This window comes from Cydia splendana, chromosome 1, assembly GCF_910591565.1.
Source record: "Cydia splendana chromosome 1, ilCydSple1.2, whole genome shotgun sequence".
Classification (NCBI taxonomy): domain Eukaryota; kingdom Metazoa; phylum Arthropoda; class Insecta; order Lepidoptera; family Tortricidae; genus Cydia; species Cydia splendana.
The window spans coordinates 29,715,135-29,741,305 of record NC_085960.1 but is presented as its reverse complement, the minus strand read 5'-3'; the positions used below and the strand labels follow the sequence as shown (position 1 = coordinate 29,741,305).

The window sequence follows — 26,171 nt, the reverse complement described above, 5'->3', positions numbered from 1 at the left end:
GAAGTCATTGTGTATGTGTTTATTTACGATCAATTCCCGTCCTGTTATTACTGCGATAATACCGTCTGCCATATTTCTGTTCATCCGATCTGATCTATCATCGTTAAATCGTTCGAAAATTATTATATTATGGGAAGTTTCATAGTTATCTTTTGAATGAAGATCATCAGTCCATCAACTTTGGTGGCGTGGGACTCAGACTCTTAGTTAGGTACTAAGACAGATGGAATAGAACTACAGACCTACATATATACATTATGAATACGTGTTCAAACTTCTTAGACTACTAATTAAATACATGACGTACAACCCAAATAGTGTCAAGTGTCTTTGGAACTGTTTAATCCCGGCTCGTAACAATCAAGTTCTCGGATTTTATGTCCTTTATCTAACATTAGCCGGTGCTTCTTTGGTGAGACATAATATCATGGAAGAAAACTGTCTAACCACAAGAAAACTTCGCTTTCCATGTGCATTGGAAGTTCTTATGACAGGTGATTACAAAAAAAAAAAAACCTAGCTACCAACGTCAAGTTTTGCGCCTTAGCCGGAATAAGAAAATACAATTAATTGTCTTTGGACAAAATTCAAGACAAAGAAGGAAATAGTGTAAGTACGGTTTGGTTTTTACCTCTGATTCGTCGATTGACAGGACTGATGCCCCATTTCAGCTCCTCGATTTCAGTGCAAATATTAAGTTCACTGAAGAATATCTTCTGCTGTATCTTCCTCCGGTTGTCCGGTTGGAAGAAAGAGACGAATTTGTGCAACGGACTCATTCTTCAATTGTTTATTTTAACGCCGCGCAGATTCAGATTCGGTTTGAAAAGAGAACAGTTTCGTAACGGTTGTTTTGAGGTCAATGATCGTGCGCTATAAATACTGCTATAATACTTAAATTTTCAATTGTAGTTTTTTGTCAAACACATTAAATTTACATTATTCGGAGTTACGATTGAAAAGTCGTTAATACACTAGTCTTTAGTTTCATTTTAGTGATAATTATCATAAACTTCTAACACTTAGTGATATTATTTAATAAATTATTGCTATTATTTCCAAAAAAATACTAAGCATTTTAATCTAAATACAACATATTTTCAACTTCCATATTTTTAAATTCATATTTGTATTTTTCAACCATTTTTTGTTTAAATAGAGCTATTATTTACTAGATTATCGGCCAAGTGCAAGCAGGTAGCGGCGCGGGCCCGCAAGCTATATTTCTGTCGCCGACCTGCGCGTGCGACAGTCGCGTCACTTTTGAGTTTAACTGCGCGCGTACTTTCCTCGCCCGGCCGGCACTTTCGTGCGCGGTGCGCGCCAAATGTCAAGCCGATTATGAGCTAAACTGTGCGATTATGAAAAAAAAAACATTAGAAGCGGCCAAGTGTGAGTCGGTTACGAAATTAGGATTCCGTAATACATTTATAATAAGTACAAAACATTCAGAACGGAACCGAAGCGGTTGTAAACTTATTAGACTTTTTATGTATAATAAAACGTAATAGGTAATAGAATATTAATAATCTAACGTAACTAGATAACTGTTACATCAATTAACAACTTGTCCTGTGGAGGTTCTTATATGTATTATTTTTTATTATTAGCCTGGTTGAGTGGAGGAAGCGAAGGAAGGCCTTTGCCCAGCAGTGGGACACTTATATGTATTATTATAGATATATTAGGAACATAATATATCATGTTCCTCAAGTTATTGTAGACGGATCAACGAATTAAAAAAAATGTTTTTGTCGGAAAGATTATAATTCCTCAGTTTTTCATTAAATCAGGATCTGATGATGGTGTCATGAGCCAGAAGGAACTCTACAAGTACAGACACAGTGATTTAGAAATGTTTCACAGTAACTCGTACATAATAGCTCTTCGAAGTACCATTTGGGGAACACTGCACACTGCTGATGAAGGCTAGAAAGGAACTCCTCACCTCAACGAAACGTATTTCACGTTTGGCTAACAATAAGATCAATGTGGAGAAGACGCCATCTAACATTTTTGATCGGGAAGATAGGGTAAGAATTCTCGTATTTGAATACTTTTACTCATAAACAGTTAGAAAGAAAGAGCTTCACTCCTTCTTTCTCCTTCTTTATGTGGAAAATATTATAATACGGATCACCAAAAATACAGCGAAAACTAAAAACTCGCATTACTTGACAAATTCAACGTACCGGTCTACTCGGCGCGAAAGTACAGCGGCCGAGCAAAAAACAAAAGGCATACGAATGTTGAATTTACGACGACATATAAGACTATTCAGAATTTAACGGTGGAATAATCAGACCAAAACGAAGCACTCGCGTTATATTCAGGTTTCTAAAAGAGTTTTACGTCTGCAAAATAGTTAAGTTGTAAAAGAAGTTAATATTTATACGTGTTTTCTACGTGTATGTGAGGTGTGCAATAAAGAGTATTGTATTGTATTGTAATATTTATAACAGTGAAGCAAATTGATTAACCTCTACTCTATACTTACTACATTATACATATGTACCTACTTAATCGAGCGTCGTCTAAGGGAATTAGAATAATATTTTCACCGCACCAGCTCGTACAGGCCCTTTATCCTTCAAAAACTGCGAACTTTCTTGTCCTGACCTTTGGCAAAACACATTAAAAGAAAGCCCAAGTCAGCAAGAGACCAGACAAGTAAATTTTATGCGTTATTGCATTAATAACCTCGTTGGCGCCTCGCTCATGGTTTGTAAACGGGGACCAATTAACAATTCCAATTATGGACTATGACACAGTGCAACACAGTCAAGATTTGACTTTCGCAACTATCACTGGCTAACAGTATTTCATCGCGTTTTATTTATATACACACATGCAAATCGTTTGTTTTGCAAGGCCTTGCATGGCTTGAATTGTTATCACTAATGTACCTACCTACTTGTATAATGTATAGGTACGGCACAGCCGCCCTCTTGTTGCACAATTATGTTGAGGTATACATAATAGTTCCTACGTTAGGCCAATTGCGGACTATATAGGCATTAGGTATAGCCAAACAGTTATATCGTCAGGTGACAAGCAAAACTCACTAATTACCACCACAAGTTCATAGCCATAGTGAACCATATTAGTACTAAAAGAAGGTCGATTTTTGTTTAAATTTTTTTTAGTAATTAGTGACATGCTTGTCACCTGACGATATGATTGTAATAGAGAGGTACAGTCAATCTAAGAAATAAATAAACGTGCCCCCTAGTTTGACAGCCGTAAAAGATGGCTCTATATTGTATCCCACTGCTGGGCAAAGGCATCCCCAGTACATAGAACCCTGTAATATTGGGCCAGCGACTCGTCACGCAACTTGCCTTTTAATATCAGCGCCATCTACAATGGGCGGTCGGAACTACTAAATAAGCTCTGCAATCGTCTGAGAAGCGGTCTGAAAGCGAGCGCGATAGTTTACCGATAAAGCACTAGATGGCGGCACAAGGCCGGTTTAGCATAACTGTTGATTAAAATTGATCGTTTCTTTGCGTACGAAAGTAAACCAAGCAATCCAAGTCAACCATTATTTAGGTGAAGGGATAGAATGTTTAATGGGAGATATGAATTGGCTATTACGATACCCTGAGTTAGAACTTTAATTTCAATGGAATCGAGTCGTTTGTTGTTCCTCTCGTGCTTTTCGAGAGGCATATGTATTGTATGTATCGAAAATGATGGGCAGTTTTCTGTGTAATGCGGTGTCCTTAATAGGTGGACTGATTATACGCAGACACTAGACAACGCAATGTGGCAATGGACGATATTCGACAGAATTCGACTAAAACCTCTACTCTCATCCAGTTTGAATTCTTAGCATCCTCTTTCATAAGACGAATGGGGTTGGCCAGTCGGAGTTTTTTACAGATGACTCCTGCATAGGTTTCTGTTAATCCTAATACGCAAGGTGTCCAATTCTTGTTTTTTTTTTATGGCCTGGATGCCCTTTAAGCCAAATCCCTTAGAACAAAACTAGAAACAGTGGAATCCTATGCTGACACCATCTATCGAAACCTTTGACAGTTCCCCAATGACGTACCTTTGTTGTTAGTCGGCAATGTATTCGGCCTCTGCGCTGGAGTGCGCCTCGCCGCGGGCTTGCGCGGCGACGGCGGCGGCGCAAGAGACGTGCGCGCACGCACCGCAACCGGTGAAGATGACAGCTTCGGAACGACGCCATTTTTCTTCGCTGGAAGAGGAAACGTTGAATGTTAGAGTAGTATAAGAATGAGGAACCAGGGAGTTAAGTACTAAATCCGAATCTAGAATGTAATCAGATATTGTCTCTGTCCAGACTTAGAACCACGAGAGCTTGGCTAGATTGTAATTAAAAGATGCATTGGTGTCACTGTCATGCTCTGTCATGTCATAAAATAGAAATATTTTCTCTCAATAACGAATAACGGATATATCACAAGTCCACTGCGTCGGGTGATATTCGAAATCACGGCCCTGGGTCACGTGTTCACTGCTTTACCAACTAAGCTATACCGAAGACAAAGTTAAAATAAATAAGGCAATTTACACAAATTGCAGTTATAACAAATGAACGTCTAATGCATTCACTGTAGGCAGGTATATTACGACCTCCCTTTAACAAACATCGCAATCAGTCAAGCTCAGACTAAATGCACCTCCACAAACCTTACTATACAGATACACCTACGAAAGACATTGAAAGCAACACTATAAAACCTAATCTGCCGACCTTAACACAAAAGAAGTAAGTGCGTATGAAGACCGTACACACTTAGACCGTTATTAAATAAGCAAATCAGTAATGCCGCCGTGAATGGCCCCGTACGATAATCGAACCAGTTGTAAACATTTCTTGACATGCAATTTTGCATTGTAACAGCATATGAATAAGGTGCTCCAAAGTGAGATAGCATCAACGTTTGACACACTTTTAAAGGACAACCCGAGGCATTGTCTGTAGTTAACAGTTTGCGTAAGTTGTTGCAAAATTACAGCAGCTTAGCAGGAGTTTGTTATAAGACACTTGAACAATCTCTTGTAACCCTTTTTGCATTGAGATAAGGTATATTAAATGTCTGCTAAGTATAGTTTCTTTTATTTACACACCTGGTTACATACAGTCATGATGGATCGATTTGGATCGATCGACGCTAATATCCGTGGCATAGTTCGCATCGTTATGGTTGGCATGTAGCTTGTAATTTGCATGCATGGATCAGGTACATGCATTATACAATTATACAAATTGTATCTAATATTTAGTTTCATAATAAAATTATAATAAAACAGCTGGGAGAATTTGTTATACTATTCCTCGGATGTCATTTGTCTGTCATCATGACCATCATTTTTAACAAGTATAAAGCGAGATTGACATAATAGGTGATAAAACTGATAAAATATTGCACACGATTATATGATGGACGGCGTTATACACGTGATAAAACAAAATCCCACGCGATTAAAAAAGACTTAAGTTTGACCCAACTATCGTTAGCACGATGTTATGTTATTCGACTGTCACATCCAGACTTTTTTCGAAAATAGATACGTTATGATGTCTTAAAATCAAACTCCTGATTGTCGCTAAAGCGGAACATGTGAGGAACTAAATATAGAGAGTGAAGTAAAAGTGTCGACCAGTTAGCAAGTGATATAGTGATAGATATCATACTAGACTACACTTCCTGGTCAGACGGCCGTACATTCGCTACCAACAGGCGTATAGCCCTAGGGCAGGTTTGACACAGCTAACACCAGCTTTGTTCAAGTTCTAGTACGGTTATCTATTTGATGGTGACTGACAAAGTAGCAAAATATATCGCAATACATCATTATTTGTAAGGTAACAATTGTGTGGTACAACATATTTTGTCACTGTCTATTTCATGCTGACTTCATCGTCTGTATCATATGATAACATGTCTGCCAGAGGCGCTAATCAAACCATTAAAGCCAACGACAAATCTGGTGTGAAGGAACAGCTGATATTATTTCAAAATTAACCCAAACACTAGTCTCATCCCATCCGGCAGAAAGTATGAAAATTAGCATATGTAAATGTAGCTTATCCAGGAAAATGGAAATGAAAACAAGTCGACGGAATTACATCGAAATACCTACATAACTTTACAGTACGAACATGACTTGCAAATAACTAAGTAAAAATAGAATTTGCCTCTTGAACCACAAACGTTTCGTTTTGCGCAAGTTGGTTTGACACTGAGTGTACCGAACATATTGACAGGTTCCGATCGAACGGCACGGCAGCTATTACTGCGCCACTTCCTACGGCACACAGGTCTTTGACTTTTGTTTCCACTTTCGACGTATGTAGTATCTATACTGAAGTTAGTATAGATACTACATACTTACCTTTATGTAAAGGTCTTGAAATATAGAGAGTATGCAGGAGATAAGTATTGTATATTTAAAATGGCACTGACTGTTGTTGTGTGTGTGGTATGTGGTATCTACATACACATAAATGCACGATACCATTGGCAAACGAATTTCCCAGACAAATTTATTTTGGTTTGCCTTCACATATGCATATATATATACTCGTATGCACGTGCGCTACTATTTACTACTTGTAGCTAGGGATATTAGTAAAACAAATGACATTAGAGAAAAGTAAAGATATTTTTGTAATAACCGAGATATCGTATTATTGTAATTATGAGTCGATGGGTCCTATTGTTCCTCGATATATATTTTTTTATAAACATACTTACATACAACAAGTAAAAATTATTGCTGATTGGTCGTGAAATGGCATACAAAACTAACCATATTATTAGGGACGGTTCGTCAAAACGTGTCATTTCCTCTTGTGTTGTCAACTTTACGGCTACCACCAGTTTTGACATTGACATAACGCTCACGTTTACGTAACTTACTTTCTATGCATCTCGCTCGTACTCGCATATGCGAGCAATAGTGCAAGCGAGATGTACAGAAAGTAAATTACGTAGACGTGAGCGTTATGTCAATGTTAAAACTGATGGTAGAGGCTCTTGTTACTAACAACGTTAAAATAGAATAGGTTTAGGAAACTTGAACCACAGGATTTCTTTAAATAACACATCTATCATTTATTATATTCTAGTAGACACCAGGGGCCAATTGCATAATTAAATGCAAGCTAATACTATTAGTGATTTTGTACATAAAATCACTAATAGTATTAGCTTGTATTTTATTACGAAATCAAACCCAGAGTAGGTATTACTTACAAAATAGAAAAGAAATTACGCTTTATTAACATCTACTTCGCCTGAATGTAAATAAAATGTAATCATACCCTCAGCTTAGGGCTTTGACCGAATCAAAATTAAAAACATATCCCTGCGATATATGCAAAATGTATCAAGTTTCATGTGATATTAATAATATCGCTGCGTGGAGCTATTTAGAATTTTAGACTATTAGCCTTCAGGACTATTTGGATTTATGAAAACCCATAAGCGAAATTCATCGCCATAGTTACAACGCAGGTTCTCAATACTTTCTACAAAACATTTTAGTGGCAATTTCTTTGATGTCGAATGTTCACCCTTGAAAATGAATAGTACAATTTAACCTTGAAACGGGAACAAAAACAGTGCGTGTCCAAAGTTACTAATACCAAGTTACTACAGTTCGGCGACTCCCTATTCGCGACCCTCCCCAATGTGTTGAGTCATCTTTTACGTAGGGGTGACTCAACTTAAGTACCTTTAACGGGCATTTTACCCGTAGCTTCCGATGTTCAAAACGTTCTGCTTTTCGGGGAGCTAAGTAGCGTATCAGTAAAAGGTTACCGTTATAAAATTAGTTATAAAAACATAGAAGTCTATAAGTACTTATAGACTTCTATGTTTTCATATTAACACATTCACCGCTGAGCTACGGTCGTAGCCGATAACATGGGTTTACCGGTATGTAGCGACAACGTGCCGTGATTAGCACGGAACGGGTTAAGTAGGTTTGATTGAAAAACTTCCACTTTTTTACAATACAAATTTTATGATTAAAGCGTTATAATTGTATTCGAAGAAATACGCCCGTTTTCCCAAATGTTTTTGATCCGTCTAGTATATTTGAGTAAGTATATGAATATATGAATGAACTCACCGATGGCTATTCCGTACCTATGTAGTTCTCGAGTATTCCCAGCTAGGAAGCAAGGCTGATCGTAATATATTATCAATTTTGAAGTTTGTAAATTTTTTGAGTAAATAACAAAACAGGGAACGCAGATTTGTTTAAGTGGTCTAAACTTCTAAAGGGATGACTCACCCTGGGCGGGCGGCTGCGGCGGGGTCGGGGGCGGGCGGGCAGGCGGGGGCGTCGGCGCTGCAACGCTGTCCCGCTTCTTGCCGTTTCCTGGAAAGAGAGAGCATGAGATGAATGGGGTGTTGAGTGACGTAAGGCTGTATCTCAGATACGAGTAGATTCTCGTCGATTTTTCGTACGTTTTTGTCGATTGTCGCAAAAATAGGAGCCAGATTTTACTAGAGAGATTACAAGTGACGTGTCTCATAACTTCAGCAAAAATTGACGCCCGATTATAATCGAGTTATCAGGATACGTGGCTACTACAAATAGCTTTAAACCTACTGTGAAAAGTGACATCATAGCCACCCATTATAGTTGTCACATTAAGGGCCAGTTGCACCAACCACATTTGACAGACTGATCAACGTCAGCCGGCGCGCCCCGGCGCTTTACTATGAAACTTTTCATACATAAAAAATTTGCGAACTCTTTAACGATACGAACAGTTTGGTGCAACAGACCCTAAAGCATGTAGTTGACATGTAGCCAGGCAAGTTTTTTAAACTTTGGCTCTTCTAATCTAACACCAAATGTTATAGCGAAATAGCAATATGGAAGCCAACAGTCATATGTGTCTTCTCAAGTCAAATTGGCCCCCCAGCGTTTAAATAACTAAACTCTATTCATGGTAACAATAACGCCATTTCTTTGATTGTTTCGCTGACTCGCCAAAACAGTTTTTAGACTTCGACATTACATTTGTAATGAATAATTGAATGTTTCTATGTTACGTCTATTATGCATTAAATAATAACACCCACATCGTGAAAGTGTAACATTGCCTACAAAAAAGCATTGTATAATAGAACCAAGTTAAAAAACAGCTCGAACAAACAATTAAAAACCTTACTACGTTGGCATAACAGGTTATCTGTGTGAATAAGTTTTTGCGTTGTGACATTGCGACATACTTAGTCAAGTATCTCAAATGTCGTGAAGAAGATATCGTGGGAAGACTATAGTTGCGCAAAGATAAGACAAAAACTACATGAAAACTGAAAAGCGTTTATCCAATTGATCTTCGTCTTTAGCAGCCTTACCGCCACTTGCACCATCCCGCTAACCCGGGGTTAAGCGGTTAAACAACGGTTTAACGGTCTGTTAACGAACAAAGTGTCAAATTGTATTGGTAGCCATGGTAACACCAGGTTTAACCGGTTAACCCCGGGTTAGTGAGATGGTGCAAGTGGCCCTTAAGGGTTTATGCCAACGTTCACTATGCTGACATCTTATTTTATGAGTTTTGGCATGATTTCCCTTCACTATATTCAGTTATTTCCAAGTTATATCACTAAATCTCAAACAAGCCACGTGCCCTGCTGGGATTAGAACCCGTAGGGCTTCAAAGCAGGCATGTGGTCACAACATACGAGTACCTATGTGTATGTGTTTTAACATTATTGTCTTTCACATGTTTATAAATCTATGTTGTTATGATGATGTACGTTTTATGAGTAATTGCATAGTATAATGTGTGTTTACAAATAAATTATTATCAATAAATGGACATTCTGCCTACTGCTATTTCAGGAACAGATTATTGCGAAGGCAGCGGATACAGTTTTACAATAGGGCGTTTAAAATTTAAATACCCCACTAGCGGTTTTAACAGTAGCGGCCCGAACTACACCATCGAGTCCAGGATGTATGGCAGTAATAATGCCTAGCGGCCAATCAATTAGGTACTTACTTTTTCTTGATTCAAGTACTTGTAAGTAAATAATCCACAATATAAAATGACTATAATGAGCCACAAACCACAGCAGTTGATACTAGTTTTGGTCATCAAATTTCGAGTCTAATTCATAAATATTCTAATAGTTCACTGACATAAATTAGTTCATTGTTCTAGACTTTAACAGAAAGGTCACCGTGTGAAGTGTGGTTAACCTCCGGAATCAGAGCTCGTCCATAATTAGAAGCTTAATAATAAATTCGGTTCATATTTCACATACATTCATTGAACTATGATTACTAAGCTGTTACTGACTATAGGTACTGACAAACTATACCTCTATTGTTTTCTAACACGCGGTCGTAACGTAAAGTAAAATGGTTTTTTTGCTGCTTTTATTTAACACCTTATACCTAGGTACTGTATTTCAATTTCAGACGCAAATGTACAGTTAGCAGCAGAAGTTGCTAAGCGGGCGAGGTGTTCAAAATGATCTTGACGTGACTTTATTGTTAAGAGAATAAGAGCGTGTCAAGGTAATTTTGAACACCTCGCCCGCTTAGCAACTTCTGCTGCTGACTGTACCTACCTACTAAAGGGTCTATTATTAAAATGAAAATGTTATGTATTTTTCAATATTATTTGAGGATATAGAAGCATGTTTTTTCAGGATAACACATATAAATAATGCCCAATTAACTCAATGGTTCAATTGGTTTATAAAGTGACATTCGGTGTTTGTGTAAACTTTAAAAATAAATTTGCATCCCGAATTTCATAATGTTAAGGCTAAACATACTCGTAGTTTCTTACAAAATCAAATATATCTAACATACCCATTCTACCTATAATTTATTTTACGACATATATAATGTTACCTACGTAAACTACGTATGTTTCATTGCATCGTCCACGAAAATGAAACCACAATATCTCGTATCTCTACGTTACGGTAATATGCAGTTTTTCCTCTAAAGAATAAAGTTGTTTTAGTAGTGAAACAGAAAGATAATACGATAAGAAAGTAGCCGATAAATCGCGATATTTTACTAAAACCCAGCTTAAAACAAAAAGACCATATCTACGATATCTTTGCCGTGTCTCCAAGCTCTATAAGTCCTTTTAAGTAAAAAACCTACCGGTTTAAGACGAAACAGGAGCTGAGTTTTAAATATTTTAAGTAAATATACCCGTCTCGCTAACGGAAGCGGCACCTAAAAGTAGTGCGATTAGGACAAGGCGAAAAATCCTGCGTAAAAATCTCAAAAATCGAGGTTTCGTACTCCTCTGTTTCCTCCTCCAAAACTTAAACAATCGTAACCAAATTTGGAAATCTAAATGATTATGAAATTATCTGTGTCGGACCGTTTTGCTTTTTTGGCTAATTGATATCAGTTTTGAATGCCACGACTCTCATTGCGGCATAGTCAATTAGGCCATTTTTGAAGGGCTCTAGCGCCTTAAAAAACAAAAATATCAAAAAAAGCAAAACGGTCCGACACAGATATTGACAATATTAATCTGTGTTGAAAAAATCATGGCTCTAGCTTAAAAACCCACAGAGGAAAACGAGGAGTACGTTTGTATGGAGAAATGACCACTCCCGTTGGCTCTTAAGGTCGAGAACTCGAGGTCTTTCAACCCGCTTGCGGTACCTAGCAGACTAACGTTTCCACAGAAAACTAGTCTTTCACCGAATTTCGTACTTAAGGCGGCTCTCTTGTATTGAATTCGATAAAGATCAAACAAGGCTTGAAAAGACGAGTTTTTTGTGAGTTATTTATCCACGTCAACCTTAAAAAACTAGCGAAAAAAGGTGACTTTTTGACGGTGAAAAAGCATGACGCATTTTATGAGAAACATTAGTAAGCTCGCAAACACGTTTTAAGTCTTAAGAAAACTGTCAAATGATTATACACGATGATTTTTAATCGGTGATCAGGAACCAATTTTTTTTATTCAGTTATCGATGACGATCACATTTAACTATGAAACCAACTGCGAAATCGCGAAAAAAAAATTTACTCTCTCATAGAAAATATCAACATCGGACCAGCCCTACTGTATGAAACAGGCAATTTTTTTTTGTGATTTCGAGGTTGGTTCCATAGTTAAATGTGATCGCCATCGATGACTGAATTAGAAAAATTGGTTCCTGATCACCGATTACATTTCTTGGTGTATTATCAAAGATCTTTATATTGTCAGAAGGTTTTTAAAAACAATTATATAAAATAATTAAACTTTAATTGCAGAACAGAAAAGCGTTCTGACTATAAAACAATATAGATATAACAATCCACTTATTATGTTTAATCATCTGTGGTTTTAGTCTCACCTTGAAGGATGTTTTTCGTTTCTACGGACACATTAAAGTTAATTGTGTTTACTTCGCAATAATATGTATAAGAGCTAAGACATTAAAATCTTGTGAGCTGTCTTAATTCACCTTTCTACGCGAATTGGTAGTGATAACAATTTTGTTGTCATCGTCAAAATAATACTTAACTATTATACCTACGCTAGAAAACGTCACTAATCGTAATAGTAACAAATCGAATTTCTAATTGATTTCACTATTGTTGCAATATTACAAAAGATACAAGCTTGAAATGTAACGATGAAAATATCAGAAGAATGTTAAATCCTTCAATATTTGTACCTACAGTAAGGCTGTTTAGGCTGAATACTTTATTAATCTATGTCTATCTGTAAACGCTTTTAAAAGAAGAGCATATTATCTCATCGCTCTACCTTTGAAATAATACAAGTTCAGTCATATAATTCAATCTAGAAAATAAACTGAAAAGTAATAGCTAAAGTGAGAAAATATTTTGCCTACAGTTGTTACTTCAGTATTTCCTCGAAATAGGTATTATTAGTCATTCATTATTTGCACATCAAATACTCACCTCTAGCACCAAAGGACCCGAACCTCTCTCTATTGACGGCCACCTTGTATTTCTTGTCACTCGGCACCGGCAGCTTGGACGGGTACTTCTCAGAATTAGCCCTGTAGAGCTTCTCTTTAGACCCGTGTGCACCCATTTTAACTTCTTTATCAACTCAGCGTCATCAAGCAGCCTTTCATCTTCAAAATCAAGGATCTTTGGAGCGCATCCATCATGTTAAATATATTTGTGCATTTTAAACTTTGTTCCTATCTAAACACTTTCACGACACTATTTTAAAACACTAATCAGTCTTCATTATCACAATCCTTGGTCAGCTTGCTTCCATTCCTATATGATTTCGTTAAATTATCAACACTGTCGTGTTAGTCCTTGTGTGGTGTCATACTTTGAGTTTACAAGTTTATCAAAATACGCATGACGGCGTGTAGATTAATTTTAGAGGGTCGTAAAGCGCACACGTGTTAGGCTATGGTCAACATAGCTGATTTAATTATTGCACCGGATTAGCCTTCTATTTCTGAACCTGCCTCGCCATTTACGGACCAGAATAACCGAAGCTAATACCTAACTGCAGATTGTGTATGCAGTCGCAATAGTCTTTATTTTGTGGGCGCAAAATGCATTAAGTTTTCAAGTGTCAGTTTTAAGAGGTTGTCTATCGCGGTCCAGCGTGGCAACGCGGCGAGCGTGATGGGCACCTTTGCGTCTGGAAGGGCGCGGGACGGGTTGTTTGATTGAGTTCTTGGGTGTGGCTTTATTTAGCTTAGTTTTAATTGAGTTTAAGTTTTCTCAAACCAACTAAATTGCCATTTGTACAGTCAGGAGGCAATTCAACGGTCGGATTACACGTTTTTAGGGTTCCGTACCCAAAGGGTAAAACGGGACCCTATTACTAAGACTTCGCTGTCCGTCCGTCCGTCCGTCCGTCCGTCCGTCCGTCCGTCCGTCCGTCCGTCCGTCCGTCCGTCCGTCCGTCTGTCACCAGGCTGTATCTCACGAACCGTGATAGCTAGACAGTTGAAATTTTCACAGATGATGTATTTCTGTTGCCGCTATAACAACAAATACTAAAAACAGAATAAAATAAAGATTTAAATGGGGCTCCCATACAACAAACGTGATTTTTGACCAAAGTTAAGCAACGTCGGGAGTGGTCAGTACTTGGATGGGTGACCGTTTTTTTTTTGCTTTTTTTTTTCGTTTTTTTTTTTTTGCATTATGGTACGGAACCCTTTGTGCACGAGTCCGACTCGCACTTGCCCGGTTTTTTACTCTATGCGTTATTAATCATTTTCGCTTAAACATTCGCTTTCAACGGCCAACTTTTTGTATTAGAAAGTACGAGATCAAGCTGCGTGTATGAAATGATAAAACCTATCACGCTACGGCGCAACGTCGGTTACGATTGAAGAAGCCTTATTTTTTATCTCAGATTCGGTTCGGTAGACGGTCTTAGACAATTATTTCTTAGCTAGGAGTTTATTCCATTAGCTAGCCATTCTAAAAAGTATCACTGTGTTCTCTTTAGTGCCATATCCGCTGAAAAGCGTTATTTTAGTAAAACAAAATATTTCGTAACAATACTTATATTTCAATCGAATTTGAAGAAAACTATTGTAAGTACCAAAAAAAACTAGTTAACATAATAGGAACCCTGTTCAAAGTTAACGCTTTGTGTTATCTAAACAACAAGTGATAAATTAAAATACAACAATTTTGTTTTAGTCTTATGACAAAATATGAAACACATAACATTGAAATGCACAATTTATTTCATAATACTCGAGCTCAACCAATTAGGGTTGTCACACCACAAAATGGAAGGTCGAAATAAATCGCCGCTACCAACCCTCAGCAAAACAAACACAATTTATCTTCCAATTTTATCCGTAATAGTACGTATTAGTCACTGCGGCAAGTGTTACCAGTTCTCTGGTGCTATTTCAGTAAAGTTTCAGGGTTAAATAACTTAATACTGGCTCAGATGTCCTCTGCATTTGCCACATGATGCGCTAAACACAAATAGAACTGCAAACTGCATAAACGCACATGCGATAAACGCGTACACGAATGCACTTATAGAAGAACACGCCCTAGTTCTTATTATAAAATCATTTTTCTAAAAACAGTACCTTTTTCGGGTTCCGTGTCGTAGAAAAAAATATATACACTTTAGGTTGACTTATATATACAGAATTTAATAAGTAATTAAATATGTTTGTCGATACAATTGTAACACGCAATCGTGTACCGATATATTATGTAGTTGTAGGCAATAATTAGTTCCAGAACGTTGAGTTTTAATTATTTCAGCGTTAGGTTATTTGTTATAAATTTTAATAATATTAAAATAAAAAGATATTTTGACTCAACACCCCACCATATATTAAGACCTAAACAAAACTAGTTATTCTCAACATGACTCATTCGTTGAGATATACCTACTTGGCTAAAGGTTCTGAGAACTCAAACAAAGTTGGCCAATTAGAACGTCTCATTTGCTAAGTGGTACTTATGTACATAGGTACCAACTTCAGTTCAGGTAGCTTTGCAAACAGTGCCCTAGAACTCCTAGAGACCTACTACTGTAGATACATATAATGTAGAAATTGTAAAATAAAACTTATCGACAGAGATACGTCTCTAGAATATACAATAATAAATATAGGTAAATACGTATAGTTACTTATAGGGGCATTATCTATGAAAAGGGACCTTATTGTCGATAGCGCTTACGCCGCACAGCGGCGTCGCGCGGCATTGTATCGATAATAATGGCGTAAGCGCCATCGACAATAAGGTCCCTTTTCATAGATAACGTCACGTATGATTATATTGTGATAAATCACAGATTTATAAGTATAATAGGTATTACTGCCGAGACGAAGGCTAGATTCGTATAATTGGGTCTTATAAACTCTTATACATATTATATCATTTACTGCCTTCATGGCAGTTGTAGGTACTTCATAATATGATAAGTCTAAGTCTAACCCGGCTAGTTAACCCTTAACTTGCCGACTTCATTGGTTAAACAAAACCAGTATTGGAGGGATCTGCCACTACACATAATTCTTACGAATCTCGAGTTTAAGTGACATGCTCAGTCACAAATGGAATCAGCACGTGTTTTATGTACTTACAGTCGACATCAAAGATATGTTTACATTTTTCGCCTTATTACAAAGGAGTAAGGTACAAAAGTGTAAACATATCTTTGACGTCGACTGTACATATACACCATCTTGAAGTAGCAAAAAGCCAAATAAATAAGTGTAGTCCTTGACAAGCAACTCTGCCAGTTTTTCAACTAGGTGCGGAATTTTTCATTGCATTACGTACTGAATCTAAATATAGAGATAACCTCAGCACACGTAACGTTAGGTGCGATGTCATCAAACTTAATGACACAAAATGAGCATTCGCGAATGTATTTGAACGATTTGATGCAGGAAAACACGCAAATACGTTATCATGATAGGTATTGTTAAATTGTTGTAATATTTAAATGAAACAGTTAATTATATGTGAGTACCTATTCATTTTATATATTATGTAGTATCAATACTCAGTAGATTAATAAGCAGTTTAAAAATAAAGTGCAGTTTATGGAGTTAAATAAAAATGATTAGCCATTTTAGCAAATAGGCATCTATTTTGAGTTGGTAATCAACTCGGAACTGTGTCAACGTGACCAGATTTGCCTGTGCCGTGCCACGTTACATACTTAATTTTTTTTACCCTTTTCCTCTTGTCTGTATATAAATAAGAATCCTGACCTATTTTTTGGTCATCTTATTGCAGTTTTTTTCGAAAACGACTATTTCTGGATTTTTTTTGTTAGATATGCAACGGGAAATGGTGTATGTAACAAACACATATGAAAGGTTAATCGGAAATCGGCCTGGCAAAGACCTTTTTCGTCTTTATGCTACGATAGAACCAGACTAGCGTATACGGCTTGTCAGATGGTAAGCGAAAACCGTATGATAGTACCACGGGCCTCACCAACGCTTTGCAGGTACACCATACACAGATTCACTTTAAAGTCGACGTCACACACCTCACTCAATGTAATTCTGTATATTTTTTAAACCCAAATCGATTATGAACTGTTGCGATTATCGACTCACCCATAAATCGGACGATGGACGCGTCCTGTTAACCACGGGAAACGACACTACATCTGCTCTATGCTCTATGGTTCAAAATGGCTGCCTATTGGGACGGCAAGGGTAGCCATGCGCATCTTCGAAAGATTGCTGGAATTTAATAGACTTCTCTTATGTTGTGACAGTTGATAATGTAAGCCCTTTTACTCGCAGAACGTGGGTAAGGTTAATAGAGCACAAACATCTGTATTGTTTTACATGTACCTATTGCAATTATTAAAATATTATTTTCGCGAGCATAATATCACGTTGTTTTTTGATAGCTCTGACAAATACGTAATCAGTTTTTCAGCAAGATAAAGTCTATCAATGGTCAATTAGGTGTGTTGCTATAACTCTCGCGTCGAATGATCACCAATTGTCCACATGAAATAATAGAAAATTTTGCAGTCGTAACATTTAAGTAATTGGTTTACTCAGCAGTTTGGACTTGAATTCCAATAAATAAATTATTACAACAACCTATTCGACCGCTGTTAACCTTTTGATTTAGTTAATCAATAATCATTATAATCAAATAAATAAACACATTCCCAATTCAGCATAATAAACGGTATACGACGAATCTAAACCCGTTCCAATAAGTAGGTTTATAAGCTATCCGAATACATTTCCATGTAACTTTCACAAAATCTCATAATACCCACTAATGCACAAAATAAATTTTGACGTTCCGCTCCAGTCATAAAGTCCTTTATCCTTAAAAAGTTCCTGTGTAGAACACAGGATTGCAAAACATTAAAAACAGAGTAGTCCCTTTGATTTCTAAATCTCCTATTTAACTTTTGTTTACTTTTCATATTTGAGCTTTACTACATTCAAATCAATGTCTCTTTTACAAAGGCAGACGTGTGTGAGATACGAGCTTGGCGAAATAAAGTGGATGCGTTTTGCGGCGCGCGGCGCACCTAATAATGGACTATGTTAATTTTAGAAGCGGTCTTTGTTGTATGTGACGTCACGCGCTGGAACTACGAACAGTAGCTGATGTTGACAGAAATACGACTGCAATAATATCGACGTTAAATATGTATAATTTTGAAATGAACTAAAAATTAAATTAAAACCGACATCATATAGTACTTAACTTACATCATTTTCTTAAGTTTAGTTTTGTAAAATCATGGTTTTTCCCGGCCAGGCTAGGCATCATGTCAATAGCATTCAATCAATTCTATAATATTTATTTAAAACTTAAAAAATACCGAATTGGCCTACATATTACTTAAGGCCAGTAGGTAGTTAAGGACTTTGTATATTTTATTATTTATTTGAAGCTGATAACCTTATTTAAAATACAGGTCATGAAATTTTTACAAGCAAATTGAATTGGTAAATACATATAGTGTTGACGCCCTCATTTCGTAATCAACCGACAAAACTAAAAACCAAAAAATTAAACCCAATTGCTAACCGGAACAGATAAATTAATAAAACACATACATATTACATATTAAGCTCGTTTTGAATTTGCCTTCAGTACCATCGTCGACACATCCAATTGACTTATCGTATACCTTATTACAGCGAGATAAAGTCTACCATTGGTCAATTAGGTGTGTTACTATAACTCTCGCGTCGAATGATGGTCCCAATATGTAATTGAAGAAATATGATTTCAACGTATTTTTATTAAGTTACTTAACCGTTCCATTTCTAAATTTAGTGTGCTAGACTTTCAAAAATATGTATAAAGGGGCCCACTGATTAACAGTCCGCCGGACGGTATTGGCCTGTCAGTTAGAACAAAATTTTGACAGTTCCGAACAACTGACAGGCCGATACCGTCCGGCGGACTGTTAATCAGTGGGCCCCTTTATGAATTGTCATAGGGACATTAGGGACCACCATTCAATGTGAGAGGTACCTATAGTATATAAGTATACTAGGTGGTAAGGGTAAGGGCAATGACCTTGACATTCGAATGACTTGATTGCTGATTGAATACTTAATGCATTTCCTCACATTAACTGCCCATAAAGGCTGGGAAAGTTGAACGATTAAGACAGAACTATAACGAATCGCGAATCGTAAAGTAGTTGTATGTGCAATTACCTACTTAAAACTTTATTGACATACACATGTGTATGTATTTAAATAAAATATACTTCCCGTCAATTATATGAGCCTGTTTACGATTCCATTTCGTTATTGTTTAAAGACTAAAGTTTTAGTGGCCAGAATCTGAATGTATAAAAGGGTTTGAAAAATATTCCAGTGAAATTAAACTTCAGCTCGGTTCACATTTTCATTTCCATATTGTGAAACCAAAATTAATCTATTTTAAATCTCTATTTAATATCTTTGTCGATTTTAAAACAATCCACGTATTAAGTAGTCGTTATCAATGCGCCCGTTGTTTGCAACGTGACATGAATACATATAAAATCGAACTAACTAAAACAAATATTTGAAATAAACACAAATAATCACAGAGACAGACAGATATTGCTAATATGTATTTGCATATCAGTTTTGTCTTTCTAAAAATTCTGTTCCGTTGTAATGTAACGTACAGACGTGTACCAAACATGCAAAGTGTAGTTTACCTCGTGAATCTCGTGATCCTCACAGCGTAAGGGGACATAAGTTCATATGGTATGGATTCGATCTAAAGTCTAAATACTGCACCTATGTGACTCCACCGCTTCTGGTCTACAGAATTGGGTCATGCCAATGCAACATTTTTGGCCAAATTTCGTAATAAACAAAACATCACGCGGGCACGGCGCCAATCGACAAATCACACGTTTTCAACACAATTTGCACCGTAACCTCAATACAGTAAGGTAACATTTGATTTGTAAACCGAATGGACTTACAACGTTTTTTTCTTGAAATTTTCGATGCAGAAGCCGTAAACGGAACAGGTGCCTGATTCTATCAGAAACGGATAATCCTTTTTAAAGAAAACCCAAAGCGTATTTTCTGTTCTTTGAACTTTAGGGAAACGTATTAGTAACGTAGCTTTCAGCCGTGCTCTAATGTTATTTAAAATGCTTTCAGTAAAATAAGTCATTAGATTAAAGTAACCAACTATAGGTATTAGTAATTACGGAGTTACATACATTTTTACATGTAATTTTATCCTAAATATATTGGACCAATAGGGAAAACTATTTTTATTTTCATTTATCAGACTATACCTATTCGAAATGTTATTAGATATAGTAGGTAGTTACCAGAATGAAAAAATAGTTTAATGAAAATGCATAGACAAGCCATTGTGCTTTTCCATCACTAAAACTTCACAGTTCACAGATTGACGAGCTTAGTTATGATACTTATGATGTTATGAATAGTTATGATACAAATCGCGGTACATACATATACCATACAACGCCTCAATTTACGTAGGTACGTATACCTTACCTCCTGTCCGCAATACATAGATCCCGAGTACTAAGTCGTGATACAACATAAGTATGTCATGTATACCTACGTGTACTGTTTGTGTGTTTGTATACGGCACGACGGTCGTAGCTCAAATTGACATCCGGTACGAATGTCAATCCGTTCATCCTCTTTACAGCTGTATCGTAAATAAAACAACAAAGCGTGGGTGGGTCGTGCACGTCGTAGTCAGTTCAGTACCTTAGTTGCTAAGCCGCCAAAGTAATGTGGTGTTCAAAATCATCTACACAGGTATTCCATCTAATCACTTAGATTAGATGAATACCTGTGTAGATCTACATGTTACATCAGTCGGGAGTGTCGAAAATATTTGCCCTTAGAAATAAAGGTGCGTTTAGATCATTTTTTACACCTTGTCTGTATCTGTACACACCTTAGTCAAAATATGTTGCCGGACCTTGGCCGTTTCACTAGTCACACGGGTGTAAGGTGCAAAATTTATTAACTATTCATTACTTTTCTGTTACTTATACGATAGGTATATTTAGTTAAGAAATTATAAAATAATAAATATAGATTTAAGAAATTATGTTAATTTAATTGTTGCTATTCTAGTTCAACATGTCTTTTTGTTTGTTTTGCTTTTATCGTCTTTGTATTCAAGAGTATGTATGTGGCAATAAATTATTATTATTTTTATTCTAGTTCTTGTAGTAACGAAACAGCCAAGCCACATATTTTGACTAAGGTGTAGAGTTTGTAAAGTTAGGGCTTGTAGAGTTAGGGTGTAAAGAGTTAGAAGCTTGGCTCTACATGAGATCTGATAACTTTTTGGCAGCGCGAGCCAGGTGTCGTCTTGGCAATGCAAATGTTTTTGGTGGGATCCTTTGTTATGATATTTATTACGATTTAGGTAGAGTCACAACTCATTGCACTACAGCGTCTACAGCCTACAGTACTATGTAAATAGCAGTGTGCCTCTATACCAAGTTAACACCTAATGCATGAGAAGACGCTAATTCCTACCAATGATACTATATCACAGGAACAGAAATAGTTTACAAACGCGCCGATTTAAACCACAAACTAAAGGATATCCATCAGCGGCCGTCATGTCGCATCGGTGTCGATCTCTGTCGCACGAGCACAAGGGGTATCCATTCTGAACTCGTTTCGACATCACCCGTCTATGTCAGTTCTACAAATATATGAGCGGCTCAAAAATAGGTGATCTGGCGGCGGTGGAAAAACACCAAGTTGCAGGCATTGGAGCTAACATTTAGCTATAAGAGGCACAGACGTACATAAGTAAACGTCCAAATTAATACGAAGGAAATCAACGTAATAAAAGTAACTCTTCTAAGACAGGTATTGCGCCCACCTTAACAAATAAGCAAGTGATTCCTAAAAGCAATTAACTCACAGTAAAGGACGATAAATAAATAATCCTTGGTCCTCCGTGCGCTGTATATCATTCTAACCTACGAAAACCGTGCCAAGACTTACATACAGTCCAATGAAATTTACAGCTTATTGCTTTGAGTTAGACCTGCAAACTGCTCATCATCAGAGTGACGCATATGCTATTTTAGGTCGCAATCTCCAAACCAGTTACATAGTTCATTTTACTAGAAACCTAATTGTCATGCAAATAGGGTAGCAAAATGCTAATCACCGTAATGGTAGTTGAGATGTTTTGATGAAACATGAAAATATTCGCAAGTTGATTTGTATGTCGGCTTACGTTGTCAGCGTCACGAATTACCGAGAAACACGTAAGGGTTATAGGACTTAAATAAGTTGAGTAACAGCTAACACAGCCTATAAAGTTTGTAAGGTTTTAGTTGATATTAATTGTCTGTGACTACTGATTAATTAATTTTGTTACCTAGCCAAAGTTGTATGCAATCACACAGAACAAATAATTACACTCACCTTACCTCCTGACTTATAGCGTAATGGGTAGCTTTCCCATCGCTTTAACTTACCTACACAGTTGGTAAATGGTTGCCATAAGGAAATAAATTTCGATAACTACTTAGTACTTATCGAAAACCAAATTTATTGACGTCACGTAATGTAATATTACACAGTCAAGCCGCGTAGCTATTACGACTGGGCTGGCTAGGCCCAGTCTATAGGCTGCATCGGAATTCAGACAATAACCCAGCTGGAAAGAGTTATGCAATGTTGTTATTAAGGTCAGGTGGAGCAAGGACCCCCGGGGGGTAAGTGCAACAAGTCTAAGAATGGTCGTAGAAGGATTAAAGGCACTTCAAACACTATGCGTGTCATCTTCAGCACTTGTGTGTCTAGTAGTTCAAGCACTAATATAAAATATAAATCAGATGGAATGGAAGTGCTTTTCAGACAGAGCTCTAACGGCTAGCTAGACGTTAATATTTTGGAAAAACCCTAAATCAGCGTGATTTAGGAATTTAAGACGCACGGTACAACAACATCTAGCGGACATCAAATATTAAAATATTAGGTCCTTACCTATGAAATTGGCGTTTTTGTTCATAGATATAAGTCTGATCCTAGTTTTTTTTTTTTTACAAAAGTACATACACAATTACAATAAAACTACAATATGATTTCGCCAAACTGCTTGACAGCAATTAATTGTTATTTTTTATTGTTAAGTGTTCAGAATTAAGCCTTGAAAATAGGTCTTTTCATGTGCTGTCGGTTCGAGTATTAAAATTACTTATATTTTTCTAATGGTACCAATTTTCAAGAAATGGAGATATTGAAAACATACCTTAAAGGTGTCAAAAATTACTGGAAAAATTTTGTTTGGTTTGAATTAGCCATCAAAAAAATATCCGCAAAATTAATTGTATGGAAATTCGTGTTTCGTTGAAATTCTCCGAACAAAACGCCAATTTCATAGGTAATGACCTAATATCTAATAGAGCTATTCAAAGTAAACACAATGTTCATATGCATCATCTTATCAGGTAAGGTAACGGCAGTAACTTATATCGCGAGATTCGCGTGACTTCATCAATGTTCGAAAGCTGGAACATCGTGTGATATTGTCGCAACGCTCAATAAATACTCTATGAACTTTTCAAAGCACTGAATGCCAATCCTAATACGGAAAGCGAATAAATCTCAGGAGCGATACAGATCGAATTGCAACCAATTGGCAAGTTTTTCAAGCCGTTCGCAAAAGGCGAGAGCGCCTGCGGCAAAAACGGGTAACGGAACATTGCACAGTTAGGAACCACCACCACTATTTTGTTCAAATGGCATATCAGTATCCGCTCATTTGACTTTTTGATTTGATCAGCAGTTTAATTGATACTTTAACAATATTAAAGTGAGCAATTATTTTGCACTTAGTTACTTATTTATGAGCTACATTTATAACTTGCATTACATAATATGGAGTTATCTTAAAGACTGTAATGGCCAGTGGCCACATTTGTAAAATGTCCTAATTATGCGTAATCTAAATACGTATACTTCATATAGCATATAGGATAGCAAAGCAACGATCATTTACAAAAGATGGCAAAGTCACGAGTTCTCTCTCTCGGTATACTCCCTATCGGTATTTGTTTGGTGGTGACAATCGTAATTGCTTATAAGATAGTCAGGGAATCCCATTAGAAAGACGCGTAACATCATTAACGCGCTAATGAGCTTATCAGGTTTCTTAAGTCTGAGAAACTTTCAGCGGTCGACAATTAACCGATTTTACACCTTGTTTTAAAAAGTTTAAGTTTCATTTTTTATAGAGAGTAATGATACGTTACAGTACCTTATAAGGCGATCGTGGGACTGGAAGAAAGTATTAGCAACGTTGCGAAAGTGAAGTAATTGGTGGTGGGCTGTGTTCCCATTGCTTACCAAGAGCAGGCGAGATAAAGGCTCAAGCAATTCAGTGTAATTTGTGACCTCCAGATACAAATAAATAAGTATAATTGTATTGGACAACGCTTAGTGCGCTACTGTGTCCTGACGACGACAATCAGAACATTTTTATCCAAAAAGCTTTTCTCTGTTATCTATTACGTACTTAGTTATTTTGTGTCCGAAATGCAGGTTCTACAAACAACTTTTGCTGACTCTTGTAGTTTTGGACTTGCATTTGAATTGAAGACCTTGTACACTAGTTCGCCAGAGTTTAATTAGTTAGTCTAACCGCGCTGAGCGATTGGAACTATTCTAGCTTTTTGCTAACCGTACGTCGCGGTGCATTCTCATCTATTATACACAGGATTATGTACTTGCTGTTGATAAACAAAAACAATATCAATTAACGCTTTACGCGTTACGAAATAGGAACTAATTTAGCATGGTGGCACCTTTTGTGACGGCAAAGATAATGTGGTGAGAGAGTAATCTAACTGTCATGTTTTTGCTTCGTTTTAAAGCTGGAATTAGTCACGTCTTGTAGAAGATAGTGCATTGTAATTAACTACCTGTTGTTAGCGAACTTTCCATCGTTATCTATGCACGTTATGTTTTTATTAGCATTATTTTGTGAGGATTGAATTATTAATTACGCTAGTTTTACATACTGTCGTGGAGAGACATGTTAATATATTATATATATACATAAATTTGGTCTGCACGTAAAACATCCTACAAAAAGAGTAGGGTACAGTCACAGACACAAACAGAGCCCTGAAATCATTAAGTACGCTATTTTTTACGCAGTTTTGTATAAGGAGCTAATTAAATTAAGTTAGTTAAGTAAGTTAATTAATAATATTTTTTTATTAAAATTAATGCAAAAGATAACAACAATCAAGAGTCAACAAGTTGATAGCAAGAACTTGTGCCTTGTACAGATTATTTTGATCTTTTCGTCAGTATAGCCACTTCTGATGACTAGTTACCATGTAACAATGCTTCAGAGCCGGTTTGTACGGATTCACCTGCGGTGCGCCGACCGGTTTGCAGTCAAAACCACAACGCAGGGGTCAACTAGCATTATTGGTAGTTCAGCTGACATTCCCGTTTTAATATGCTATTCTGCCTATTCTGTAACGCTTAAATCGCCATTTATAGATCTTATTTCGCTTAAGTATTAAGTTTTAGGATTAGCCAGTTATATTTGACGAAATATTGCATCGATTCGCTCTACATAAAACTTATTCAAGCGATCGGCAGATTCGTCAACTATACCTGTGTTAGCAATACTCGTAGTATGAGCTTTATTTGTATAAATTAAATACGAAAGTAATCGGCCAACGTTACGTTAAACTCCATCCTTTATCACAAGCAACTTTGTTGTTAACAAGATAGAGTTCAATTTCAAATCAAGGTGATCGAATATATGTACTTATACGGTGCGGGCATTATGTCAGGTGACTGGAAGCCGTTTACTTCTTATTGGTGTGAGACTAACCGGTGCGGTGTCGATTGCGGCCGAACACAATGAAAGTTGAAAAACAGTATTGTAACAGAAATAACAGAATCGATTGTCGTATCCACTGCTCAAGAGCACGATCTCGAACAACGTTGGCCTAAAGAATATTTACCTGCAATATCCACCTGACCCACCATAATATTTGCTACATGAGAAACAAACTTCACATTTAACAAGCCTGAAGAAGCTGGTCTTATTTGATAGGAAGAAAAGCATAACGCGGTAGATTTTCACGGCAAATGGGTGACTGTGTGCCTGAAAGGCGCGACAATTTGAGACTCGAATAGGCCAAAGATAAATATTTTTCCTATACTAAGACTGAAATTTGTACATAAATAATAAAAAAA

General features: G+C 36.7%; 1 protein-coding gene across 1 annotated transcript in view; it reads right to left on the bottom strand.

The window, feature by feature from the left end:
- Positions 1-26,171, bottom strand: part of LOC134792984 (microtubule-associated protein futsch) — a 150,898-nt gene that overhangs the window by 61,890 nt on the left and 62,837 nt on the right. The window contains exons 4-5 of the mRNA XM_063764486.1: positions 8,281-8,367; positions 4,058-4,207 (exon numbers count right to left, since the gene is read on the bottom strand). Coding sequence (XP_063620556.1) covers positions 4,058-4,207; positions 8,281-8,367 — 237 coding nt within the window. The remainder of the gene's footprint in view (positions 1-4,057; positions 4,208-8,280; positions 8,368-26,171) is intronic.